Source organism: Dipodomys spectabilis, unplaced genomic scaffold (genome assembly GCF_019054845.1).
Source record: "Dipodomys spectabilis isolate Male_0828 unplaced genomic scaffold, ASM1905484v1 ptg000042l, whole genome shotgun sequence".
Taxonomy (NCBI): Eukaryota; Metazoa; Chordata; class Mammalia; order Rodentia; family Heteromyidae; genus Dipodomys; species Dipodomys spectabilis.
The window spans coordinates 17,104,573-17,117,990 of record NW_024870719.1 but is presented as its reverse complement, the minus strand read 5'-3'; the positions used below and the strand labels follow the sequence as shown (position 1 = coordinate 17,117,990).

The 13,418-nt window shown below is 37.9% G+C and overlaps 1 protein-coding gene across 1 annotated transcript in view; it reads left to right on the top strand.

The window, feature by feature from the left end:
- Fermt2 (FERM domain containing kindlin 2) overlaps positions 1-13,418 on the top strand; it is a 71,737-nt gene that overhangs the window by 42,092 nt on the left and 16,227 nt on the right. Inside the window, exons 5-10 of the mRNA XM_042677831.1 lie at positions 3,482-3,707; positions 3,828-3,930; positions 6,320-6,427; positions 8,645-8,779; positions 11,896-11,945; positions 13,014-13,138. Coding sequence (XP_042533765.1) covers positions 3,482-3,707; positions 3,828-3,930; positions 6,320-6,427; positions 8,645-8,779; positions 11,896-11,945; positions 13,014-13,138 — 747 coding nt within the window. The remainder of the gene's footprint in view (positions 1-3,481; positions 3,708-3,827; positions 3,931-6,319; positions 6,428-8,644; positions 8,780-11,895; positions 11,946-13,013; positions 13,139-13,418) is intronic.

The window sequence follows — 13,418 nt, the reverse complement described above, 5'->3', positions numbered from 1 at the left end:
GTATGAGTGTTGTCCTCAAGACAAGTGCTCTACCACTTGAGCTACAGTTCCATTGTGGCTTTTTAGCCGTTTATTAGGTATAGGAGTCTCATAGACTTTATTGAGCGGGCTGGTTTTGAACTCCCAATTCTCAAATTGCAGCTTTCTGAGTAGCTAAGATTATAGGCATGAGTCTTCAGTGCCTGGCTTAAGATAATAACCTCTGTTACTACTCAGGTTCTGATTATATTTTAAGACATAGAAATAAGACAATACTCATAGGTAATTTATAGGTTACAAAAACATGGTTTCACCAGGTACCAGTGGCTCATCCCTATGATCCTAGCTCCTCAGGAGGCTGAGGAGCTAGTTAAAAGCAAACACAGGTAGGAAAGTCCATGAGACCCTTATCTTCGATTAACCAGCAAAAAGCTATAAGTGGAGCTGTGGCTCAACTGGTAGAGAGCAAACTTTGAGCTCAGAGGCAGCACTAGCACCCAAGCCCTGAGATTAAGCCCCCAGGATCAACACACATACACATACACACACACGAGCTAGGAAGGAAAGGAGGGAGGAAGAGGGGAAGGAAGGAAGGGAGGAAGTAAGAACATAATTTCAATATTTAAGGGGAGAATACATAATGCTAAAAGAATGTTGTAGAAGTTTAGGCAGGAAACAGAATTACTCATTCTAGTACAGTATATTGTTTTATGAACTAAGGAATTAAATTTGTTAATTAAGCATTTAGGTTCCAGTTGCTAGAACTTTGATGGAAAGAGTCAAGCAGAAAGAGTGATACTAATAAAGAATAGTCTAGCAAATAAAAAAGTACAGCATAGGAATAAATCAGTTGAACTAATTTATTGGATAGAGACCTCTAAGGTATTTCAAGATCACATTAGAGTATATTTAATTGATAAATTTTGACTAGTGCACTACAGAGCCATTGTTTTCTGAGTATGTTACAAAATGAACAAATCAATATTTCATAATGAGCATTTTGAAGCTGGGCATGGTGCAGTAAAGCTAGACTTTGCATTAGTCACATGGTACTGGGTTTGTGAATAAGTGATGCACATTAGCTGGAAATGGCTCAAATGAATTATATACAGGGCGAGCATGTTCAACTACAAACAAGCAGGGCTAGCAGATTTATGGCTTGGCTCGGCAGAGCTCTTGATCTTGAGCAAGTTCTTTAATCTCTCTAACATGAAAAATAGAGTTGTTGGGAGCAGTAATGAGTTACTGCCTATAGAACAATTGGAACCACAAAGTGAGAAAGATAAAAGTGTAAAGTACAGGTCAGAGCAGCTTGTGGGAAGAGGCTTGAATGGACTTGGTGGTTGTCTGGTTCTATTAAGTGTGTGACTTAGGAAAACATTTTCTCTGTTAGGAAGTTTGGATGAAGAAAACTGATTAATATCTAGCTTGACACCATTTTGAGTAGTAATTATAGCTCATCATATTTAGGAACAAATTTTCTATGTCCTGACATTTCTTAGCAAAGATTTACTTAACGAACTTTGGAATCCCCAAGTTCTTGCTAGAAGGTAATGTTTTGTACTCACTGTGGCAGAATTAACTCTGCCAAGCTGAGCTAGAGAAATGTCAGCCCTTGTGTGCAGTATCACACAAGTTTAAGTTTGAAAGTCACTATGACTGACTGTCCCAGTGTTGTGCTTTTAGTGTTGAGAAGGATTCACATTACATCTTACAGTTTTAGAACTAATGCCCGAAGAACACATATGAGAAGCATTGTTGAATCAGGCATCCTGTGGCTAGTAAGAAGTTGAATTATATTCAGTAAACCTCCTTTGATATTTATTTTGCCTTCTCTTCCCAGTAGACTAGGTTGGGTTAATTACAGAAAGGGTGGTAATATTACCACCATTTTTTGGGAGGGGATGTTAGTTGTGGGACTTGAACTAAGGGCCTGGGTTCTGTCCCTGAACTTCTTTGTGCTCAAGACTAGCATTCTACCACTTGAGCCACAGCTCTGCTTCCATTACCATCATTTTTCACCCATCATTGTTTCCATCACCATAGAAGTAGAAGTTTGGAAGGAGAGGGATTCTTAAGCATAATTCTCACTTTGGTAATGGGGGAAAGCATTTCTTTCCATTATCCATTTACAAAGATATCCTTATGTGACTTTTTAAAAAGAAATGATTACTGGAACAAGGTATAATTTAACAGAATTTACAATTGGAGGAGATGCTTTTACCCAGTGTTACTCTGAATTTTTTTTAATGTTTAAAGTAAATTTCATTTCCATAATTTTGTTGCTTAAGTGAAGAAACATACTAATGTTACAAGCTTATATGTAGCCTCAACTGTATGCCTTAGCCCTATTGTGTTAAGGAATTGTTAAAAATAAAATAAGACCTCAGAAGAAATGCAAATTGTATCTTTGTTAGCCTCTTTCTAGAACACCATCCTATCCACCCTCTTACATTAATACTTTCTAAATCTATTGAAATTAGTTTTGATATTTACTGGGAAAATATTAACTCTGAAATTGTTTACCTAACTTAGCTCGTATCTTAAAACAATGCATTTTAAATGATGATAAATACTATGGACGTTTCACTATATTCTTGACTGGTGCACAACTTCTTTTGGATTGAGGAAAAAACTTGTTTTACTTTAGACTTAGTTTAAAGTTTATAAAGTTCTTCTTTCTCTCTCTCCCTTTTATTAATAGTACATAAGTTTGAATTCAGAACCTTACACTTGCTAGCCAGGCACTACATCACTTGAACCATGCCCTCAGCTCTTTTGTTTCTTTAGTTATTTTTTGAACTTTTTTTTTTTCTTTGTTGGTCTGGACCATGATCCTCCTATTTATATTTATAGCTAGGATGACTGACATGCATCACTGCACTCAGCTTTATAGACGTTGAGATGTGGGTCTTGTGACTTTTTTGCCCATGGGCTATAAATTATGATCATCTCGGTCTTAGCCTGTAGTTAGGGCTAAAGCATGAGTCACCATTCCTGTCTTCTCTCAGATACACTTGAGTTTATAATTCACAATCAGGAACAATCTGGTTTTCCTTTTTTCCCATTTTCTTTTCATTCTTTTGTTTCTGTCCTCTTAATATTGTCTTTCCTTTACCTCTGAATTCCTTTCTTTCCTTTCCTATAGGCACTGATGTTCTTTACATTGGTCCTCTGAAAGGTGAGCCTGCCACAGTTAAATGCAGAAAGTGTTGGTCTGTCTGCTTCAGCTACACCCTTTATTTTCTAACTCCCTGGAATCCACTTCCTCACAATTTCTGCCACCTTAGTTATATTTTTATGGCTTTTTTGACATGATCTAATGCTGTACAAGTGGAGCTAGTCAAACATGCTTTGCAGTCAGGTAAAATAATGTGCTAAGCTTTCCTTCCAGACTGAAGTTTGTGTTTTATGTTGTGTTTTATGTTGTAGTATATGTTGTTAGTAAAAACTAATATTCTGTGCTTCATACTTATGGCCTCTTTATCTTGTTACTTCTTAGGAAGTATATATTCAAGCCCAGGACTTTATAGTAGAACAATGACTCCCACTTACGATGCTCATGATGGAAGCCCCCTATCACCAACTTCTGCATGGTTTGGTGACAGTGCTCTTTCAGAAGGCAATCCTGGTATACTTGCTGTCAGTCAACCAATCACATCACCAGAAATCTTGGCAAAAATGTTCAAGCCTCAAGCTCTTCTTGATAAAGCAAAAATTAACCAAGGGTAAGTTTTTTGTTTTTGTTTTTAAGGTATAGATACAGTTGAAGAATTTATCAAACTAGAGGTAGAAGCATTTTGTTAATTTTGTGGTGCTTTATTTGCTGTTCTTACTGATTGGCTCAGGTGGCTTGATTCCTCAAGATCTCTCATGGAGCAAGATGTGAAGGAAAATGAGGCCTTGCTGCTGAGATTCAAGTATTACAGCTTTTTTGATTTGAATCCAAAGGTACCAAGGGTTTGAAGGGATGGTTGATTTTTTTTTTTTTTCTTTCTCTCTAGCTGGTAGCGTTGGGTTTTTTTGTTTTTTTTTTTTATTTTGTTTAGTACCTCTTTCAGTTGTACTGTAAGGAAAGAAAATTTTTGAATGTTTACCTCTTACAGTACTTTTAGATTACTAATTATATGGAAAAAGATCTATGCTAGGCAAGCATTCTACCACTGAGCTATAATACCTTTTCCTAATACTCAAGTCTTACCTATTTTTCTGTGGCTGGCATCATCTGTGCTACTGTTAAGCGCTTTGCTTTTGGGGTGAGATTTAGCTTGGCTGGGAAGATCAGGATTTTCCCCAGAAAGTACTTGGAACAGCTACTTTAAATCTTCTTGCTCATCCTAGGGGAAAACCTCTCTTGGCTATCCTGTAGTCCTTTTCATATCTGGATTAGTCTAGGTTGTAATATACTAAATTTTAATGTGTGCTTACATGGTTTTTTGTATTTTAATTTTTTGGCAGTACTGGGGTTTTATCTAGGACCTCATGTTTGCTAGTCAAGGATACCACTTGCCCTTCCTACCTCTGTCTCTTGGCTTTTGTTATCTTTTTATTTTGTGTTTTTGGTGCTGGTTCTTGAGGTTGAACTCAGGGCATAGTCACACTGTCCCTGAGCTGTTTTTGCCTTTGGCTAGTGCTCTGCTACTTGAGCCATAGCTCTACTTAAGGCTTTTTGGTGATTAATTATAGATAAGAGTTCCAGACTTACTTGCAGGACTGGTTTTGACCTTCTATCCTCAGATACCAGCCTCCTGAGTAGGATTATAGGTGTGAGCCATCAGTGCCTGACTTTTGTTGTTTTGAGTAGGGTTTTACTTTTGGTCAGCCTAGACCTCAGTCTTCCTAGTTTATGCTACCCAGGTAGCTAGGATGACAGGCTTGTACTGTTGGTCACAGGGGCTGCAGTCTGGGCCTGGGAGGGTGGGGGCTGAACTCTGGGCCTGAGTGCTGTCCCTCAGCTCTTCAGCTCAAGGCTAGTGCTCTACCACTGGAGCCACAGCACCACTTCCGGCTTTTTTTTTTTTTTCCCTGTTCATGTGGTGCTGAGGAATCAGACCCAGGGCCTCATTCATGTAAGGCAAGCACTCTACCACTGAGCCAACTTCCCAGCCTAGCTTTTTACTGGTTGAAATGGGATCTTGTGAAGTTTTTGCCTGAGGTGACCTCAAATTGTAGTTCTGTGCTCTACCTCCCAAGTATTCCTAAGATTACAGAAAGCTGTTGAGCTTTCATTATTATTTAGACAACACCATAAAGAATAATTTTAGCTGTGTACTTCTGGCTCGCACCTGTAATTCTAGCTATTCAAGAGGCTGAGATCTGAAGATTATGGTTCCAAAGCAAACATGGGCAGGAAAGTCCATGAGATTCTTACCTCCAATTAATCAGGGAAAAACAAACAAACAAAAAAAAAAATAGAGACATGGCGTAAGTGTAGAGTGCTACCCTTGAGTGAAAAATCTAAGTGAGAGGGTGAGGCCCTGAATTCAAGCTCAAGTACCGGCACCAAAAGGAAAAACAAAAACAAAAACACCCATATAACAGTATATGGTCAGTATAGGTATCAAAGTCTAAATAAGATTATTGAAAAGCAATCTGTAGTTCTCCCTTGCTTTCATACCTGCAAGTTTAATTTCTTTTTTGTTTATTTGAGATAGTCTTGCTCAGAGTGTAGCTCAGGGTGGCCTGGAACTTGGGGTTATCAGTATGGACTATCACACCTGATTTACAATTGTAAGAATTCTTTTTTTTTTTTTTTTTTGGGTCCGGTCGTGGGGCCTGAACTCTGGGCCTGGGCACTGTCCCTCAGCTCTTCAGCTCAAGGCTAGTGCTCTACCACTTAAGCCATAGTGCCACTTCCGGCTTTTTTCTTTTTGCTTATGTGGTGCTGAGGAATCGAACCCAGGGCCTCAGGCATGCAAGGCAAGCGCTCTACCACTGAGCCACCTTCCCAGCCCCAATTGTAAGAATTCTTACAGTAGAGCTATATTTAGTAGTTGTATCCTAGAAAATAAATTCTCATGATTCAGGTATTGAATCCATTGCCTTGTATATGGTAGTTGAACACTGTATTACTGAGCTATAGCTTTGGAATCTACTTCTGATACTGGATAATTACTTTCTATCATGATTTAATGTCATTTTTAATGAAAATTAGATCTGGTTATGTATAGATATTTCTAACCCTATAGATATCTTTCTTAAAATTGAATACATGTTAGTAAATACAGATCCCAGAAAAAAAAACATACATTTTTTCTTGTGAAGCTTTAAAAAAATATTCAGTTGAAAACTTTAATGCTAAGAGACAATATATTACAAAAGTATTTCTTTTGCTCTGCAGTATGATGCAATCAGAATCAATCAGCTTTATGAGCAGGCCAAGTGGGCCATCCTCCTAGAAGAAATTGAATGCACAGAAGAGGAAATGATGATGTTTGCGGCCTTGCAGGTAGTTGATGGGACCTGTTGGTGCAGGGCAGGGGTTATTTTAAAATAATAACTTGGTGACTAGCAACAATGGAGAATAACTTCTATATGTAGATAGTGAGTACTTTTGAAAAGTTAAATAAATACACAAATTAAATTACTTGTATTATTTAAGAGTAGCATATTTGGTTGCTTTTCTGTTTTCTATGGAGGAAGGTTATATTGTACCCCATGTATCTTAGCTTAAAGATGCTCATTTGATTTAAAGTCAGATTTCCAAGTTGATGCTTACCACATCATTTTATGAATGGCTGGGGAAGGAGTGTCTTTTAAGTGACAATATTTCAGGAGCCAAAATATAAATGTGCTTTTAAAATAATAATTGTTAAGAAACGATCAGCTAATGTTGTCCTTAGATTAAACAGGTGTTTTTCTAGTTGTGATTCTTGCATATTTAGCCTGCTTGAGAATTACTGTAACACTTACTTTAAAACACCCACTTATCACACACTAGTAAAATAGCGTTAGTATGTGGTAATCTCAAATCAGCATTTTTAGAAATGACTGCCAGATTGATTCATCATCCTTCTTAAATTTCACATATGAAATGAGGCAGCTCTTCATTCGTGGGGTTCACCAGCTAGTTCCCCAAAAGCCCAGGGAGCAGGAATGGGGGAATTAATTACCTGTGGAGCCATGAGTTGGGGTAGTGAAGTGAAAAGGCAAACTCTGAAAGAGAAGCCAATTCTTTTATTCTTTTATATTTACAATCTTACATATAAACTATCAAAAGTATAGGAAAGGTTTTTGTTATTGTTAACAGTTTATAGGATCTGGTTTCTAGATGGAACAGTAAACTGGTATTGATTGCTAAATGTCAACTTTGCCAACTCAATTTAAGATGCAGCACTTGGAATTTACATGTCTTCTTACAGTATTGTTTGTAGTGTTTTTTTTTATAAAACCATAAGCAGTGTGTATTTGTGATTTTTGTTTTTTTAATTCTCAGTTCTAAGTCAGGCTTTGGCCAGTGTTCTCCAACTGTGGTGGATTCTAGTCCAGATCCAGTTGATGCTCTTTAGTCTTTAGAGAGAAGTACAGGAAACAGAGCTGAAATTTGGGGAAAGCTTTCACTATGAAGATTTCTTTCTTTTCTTTGCTGTTTTCTTTTTTCATTTCTTTCTCTTTTTTTTTTTTTTTTTTTTTTTGCTGGTCCTGGGCCTTAAACTCGGCCTGGGCACTGTCCCTGAGCTTCTCTGTGCTTTATTTAAAAAATATTGCCTGGCCATAATATGTACTCAGAAAGTATTTGTTGAATGACTTATCTATGCAGCTGTGAATGTCAGTGTGCTACAACCCTTCTCTCCTTGGCATGGAGCCACTAGATGTGACCTCAGTGGTTGGTTATAGATTTCAATTAATGGAAATTGATGAGTAGTCTCAAAGCATAACCCACTGGAGCATTTTAGAATCCACAGATTCCATAAGAGAATTTTGGAGTACAAATCTCCTTTTCAAAGACTGCCCAAAGGCTGCTAGGAATCATCCACTACCACCAGGAAGAAGTTTTGCAAGTATGGTGAAAGATCCTAGTGTTTGTTATTCAGAGATGACCTATGCTCTGGATTCTTGTTGAGACATCCACATCCTTATGTAAAATAGATTCCCCACATACCTTTGAAACAGAACTGCATTTTATAGCAAGTCCTATACCTAGACCTTTTGCATCAGAATAACCTGAGCCACTGGTATCAATGCAGATTCTAGAAAGGTTTTATTTTTTATTTTTATTAGGTAGTCTGAGGCAATCAGGGTTAATTTTCTACTTCTAAGTAATAGTAGAAAGCAATGAATGTTAAACCTACATCTCTACAAGACTTTATGCTTGTTCTGCACATTCACTCAATATTCATTTTTACCAAGGCCTGTTCTAGACATAGGGATGATGGCACTGAAAAAAGGAGAAAAAAAGATCTCTGCTCAACTGAAGGTTTTAATGAAGGACCAGATAACTCTCTAAATTATGAATTAACATGGTGGTTCAAGCTTATAATCTCAGTACTTGAGAGGCTGAAGCAGGAAGATTTGGGGCTGGCCTGGGCTACATGAAGAGACCCTTTTGGGTTTTGTGTTTGTTGTTGTTTTTTTTAAGGCATCCAGTATTGATTCAGATAGTAATTCCATTTTAAAGTTTTATAGTTAACAAGTCATTTCAATAAAATGTCATTTCTGATTTCAGTATCATATCAATAAGCTGTCAATCATGACGTCAGAGAATCATTTGAATAACAGTGACAAAGAAGTTGATGAAGTTGATGCTGCCCTGTCAGACCTGGAGATTACTTTGGAAGGGGGTAAAACATCAACAGTTTTGGTAGGGTGAACCTTTTACCTGTTGATTAAGCTTGAATTGATGTTTACCTTTTTATGGGAGTGAGAGAGAGATAATGCTTTGAGAAGGGACATAAAGATTGTTTAAGGGATAGTATTTGTGAGCTGCGTGGCTCCCAGTGCTAAAGACCTGACACTGCACATTCTGTCGCTAGTTAGGGGGAAAACAGTTCTGCAAGGAAACCTGCAACTCAAGTCATAGTGAAATCCATTTAGTGATCTCTTCATTTGATTTGCTTCAGAAAATAGAGAAGCAAGCCAGGCGCAGGTGGCTCACGCCTGTAATCCTAGCTACTCAGGAGGCTGAGATCTGAGGATCTGGTTCAAAGCTAGTCAGGGCAGGAAAGTCCATGAAACTCTTATCTCCAATAAACCACTAGAAAACCGGAAGTGGTATTGTAGCTCCAGCAGTAGAGTGCTTGCCTTGAGCTGAAGAACCAGAGTTCAAGCCCCACACCAACCAAAAAAGAAAGAAAGAAAGAAAGAAAAAGTAGAGAATCAGCTCTCACACTGTCTTTTAAGTACTGAGTTCATTTTTTAAAAATTTTAATATGCACAGAAGGGTTACAGTTACATGAGCAAGGTAATGAGTACATTTCTTATCAAGCATTGTTGCCTTCTCCTTTGTTTTTCCCTACCATCCTTCCCTCCCACCTTCACAACTACACACACCCCCACCTAAGTTGTAAAGTTCATTTTTTTAACATAGTGTCTTGTACATCTCATTGTTACAATGGGTCAACCTGTATCCCTATTTAAGCATTTTGTTTTTTCCCTTTCCCTCCCCAAATTAGAGAAGTGTATATACAAGGTGCAGGGCATTGACATCAAATACAGTGAAAACGGGTTATACCCTGGGGGAGGAACATACAAAGAAACAAAAAAAAAAATCACATATGTTAGAAACGATAGCAAGAAAGAAAAAATCCCTTGTGTCCCTATCTTGGGGTTCATTTCGCTTAACATCTTATCTGGTTATATGTACATAGCTTTTGACCTTTTCTGCTTGTCCCAGACATATACTAGTTATTGCAAATAAGGGAAACCATGGGACCTATGTTTCTTTGGGCCTGGCTTACTTTATATATTTTTTTCCAAGTCTTTCCATTTCCTAATAAATGAGGCGATGTCATTCTTTCTGATGGAGGCATAAAATTCCATTCATATATATATATATAGAGAGAGAGAGACAGACAGACACACACACACACACACACTACATTTTCTTGACCCATTCATCTACTGAGGGACATCTGGATTGGTTCCATATCTTAGCTAAGGTAAATAATGCTGCAATAAACATAGTTGTGCTGGTAGCTTTAGTGTGGTCTTGTTTGTGATCATTTGGGTTGAGTTCATTTTTAAAGCTACAGAATTAGTTTGCTGAAGAAGCAGCTTTCTGGGGGCTATTAAGAGCTACAGTCTTCCCATAAAAGTTCTTAAGATTCAATGGAAGCACAGTGGCTGGGTACAATGGTGCGTGCTAGTAATCCCCAGTGACACAAGGAAGCACAAGAAGAGGATCATTGCCCAGGTTGGCCTCATCATAATGTGAGAACTTACCTTGAAAATAACCAATGCAAAAAAGGGCTGGAGGCATGGTTCAAGTGGTAGAGTACTTACAACCTTCAATACCAATATATATATATTTTCTGATATTAGTGAGTGAACAGTTAGTTGAACTGTTCTGCCCAATATGAGCAGTATCCACAAGTAGCTAAAAAAAATGAAGAACTTAGTACCTCAGTCTCATTAGCTACTTTATCAGACAAGATTCCATTATTAGAGAAAATGTTTTGGGCAGCAATGCTATAGGGCACACAGTTGCATCCACACCTAATTTTTAAAAAAAGCAAAGCTAGGTGTTGTTGGCTCATACCTATAATCCTACCTACTCAGGAGGCTGAGGTCTGAGGATTATGGTTCAAAGCCAGCCCAGGTAGAAAGAGTCTGAGACTTTTTTTTTTTTTTGGTAAAGGTAATATACAGAGGGGTTACAGTTACATAAGTTAGGAATTAAGTACATTTCTTTTTGAACAATGTCACCCTTCCAATTAACCATCAAAAAGCTAGAACTGGAGTTGTGGCTCAAGTGGTAGAGCACTAGCCTTGAACAAAAGAAGCTCAGGGACAGTGCCCAGGCCCTGAGTTCAAGCTGCAGGACTGTTTTTTTTGTTTGTTTGTTTGTTTTTTAAATAAAGGCAAGCTGGGCACCGGTGGCTCATGCCTTTAATCCTAGCTACTCAGGAGGCTGAGGTCTGAGGAGGATCTTGGTTCAAAGCCAGCCTGGGCAGGAAAGTACGTGAGACTCTTATCCCAAGTAAACCACTAGAAAACCAGAAGTGGCACTGTGGCTCAAGCGGTAGAGCATTCGCCTTGAGCTGAAGAGTGCAGGGACAGCACCCAAGCCCAGAGTTCAAGCCCCATGACCTACCAATAAAAATAAATAAAAATAAAGACAAATGACTCCATTTGAAATTACTTTTTTTTCAGAGGGAAAGGGATCCTAGGGATTCCGCCTTCAGCCTCACATATTCTAGGCAAGTGTTCTGCCACTGAACTTGATTTACAGCCCCCAGATTAGATCTATTTGATTAATTTTCTTAGTTGACTATGATATCAGAAGGTTCATGTGAAGAGTCACATAAGTATTCATTAGTAACTAAAATCCTGAACTCGTGATTTGTTTAGTTCTCCATTGATCATCATCAGACATAGAAGGCCTCTCTCTGGAGAATATTGTTAGGTGAACAAGGTACCTAATTTTACATGCTGATTGTCTAAACTTGAATTTTTAGTGTTGTTGTGATTCCACAGATTAATAAACATGCTATGGTAAGAATTTTTTTTAAAAAAGAGTTACAGTCTTCACTTTGAAATTTCATCAACTTTCTATGCTGCTTGAAAATGTTTCTTGTTTGTAACAAGAAAATGTATGGTTCACACAAACATATAATATGATTTCATCTTTAAATGTTTATAGTCTATTTTATTTCTTTTTATTAAATAAGCAAGTTCATGATATCAGATACTAAATGAAACATTAGAATTTCGAATTTGAAAAAAGTAAGAAAAATGTTTTATCATTATTTTCCCTAGGGTGACATTACTTCCATTCCTGAACTTGCTGACTATATTAAAGTTTTCAAGTAAGTGCAAAATGGGGATGGGATTCCAAACATTAAGGGTTAATTACTGTCTATTTTATAATCATGTTCTCAATTTAAATTTACAGTAAGTGTGACTATCAGATGGATCTGTAAGGAGGTTTACCAGTTAGATGAAAACTAAATTGTAATGATAGGAAATAATCATGTTTATTAGAATAAATCACAGTAATTCTTGTTTCATCTGGTGAACAGTTTTTTTTAGTAAAAGCCTGTGAGACCTAGATTGCACCATGGAGATACTGAAACGTACTAATACAATAGCACATAATGCACTATGACCACCAGTGGCTGTTTACTTGTTCAAAACTCCAGATGCTATTATGTTTGTTAGTGGTCAGTTTATAGAATGACCACCATAACCATCTAGATTTTTAAACATTCAATCCAGCTGTAGCCAGCTAAAACAAGAGAGCTGAGCAAGCTGGGCATGGTGGTGAAAACCTACAATCCCAGCACTTGGGAAGCTAAGGCTTTTGCCTCAGGACTAGGTGGGTGGGTGTGAAAAAGGTGAGTATTAAGGGACACAGTAAATAAGAGGTGATACAGAGTATCCTTTTTTTTCTTTTTTCTAGTGTATAAATTTTTTTAGAATAAACCATTTACTGTGGCTAAAGATACAGTAGGTCTAGATGTGTAACATTTCTGAGATAAGGGTAAGATTTCAAATACTACTGCCCTGCCTTTTTCATCCACGTGTACCTTCCTAGCTACACTGCCATCTTTTGTGTTTGGCACAACGTATCCTAGAGTTCAGATGTTTCTTCACTGCCAGGCATGCAGAGCATAGGCTGTGCTGAAGATAACCCTGAACCTTTAAGTGAATAAGATCCTAGAAATCTTCCAAGTTGGTTTACCTTTCTTTCCTGACCTTTCTGGGTAAACTGGGATCTTCCTCAGTGATTGAGAAGGGAGGGTACATCCTACCAGAGGGAATTGATTATGGCATGTGTAAAATTGGGCCTCATACTTCAACACTGTGAAATTTGTCTACTAAGCATTGACAGTTACTTCAGAGTGGATTTTCTGTTCCTTTTATCTAATTCATAGGCCAAAAAAGCTGACTTTAAAGGGTTACAAGCAGTATTGGTGCACTTTCAAAGATACATCTATTTCTTGCTATAAGAGCAGAGAAGAATCCAGTGGCACACCTGCTCATCAGATGAACCTACGAGGTAAGGCAGGCCTGAGTGTCTGGAATGTGAATTGTCTCATACTTGGTAAAGTTCACTGTGGTGGTGGTAAGGTAGCAGTTTCTTTTCTCCTATGGGTACTTTTATATTAGCTATGTTTTGTATTTCTTTTCCATAGATTTATTGAATTCCACAGGAATATTTTGCTTTGGTCCCTTTGAAGTAGTGTTTTCTCCCTTCCTTCCTCCCTCCCTCCCTCCCTCCCTCCCTCCCTCCCTCCATCCCCCCTCCCCCCCTCCCTCTCTTCCTTCCTTCCTTCCTT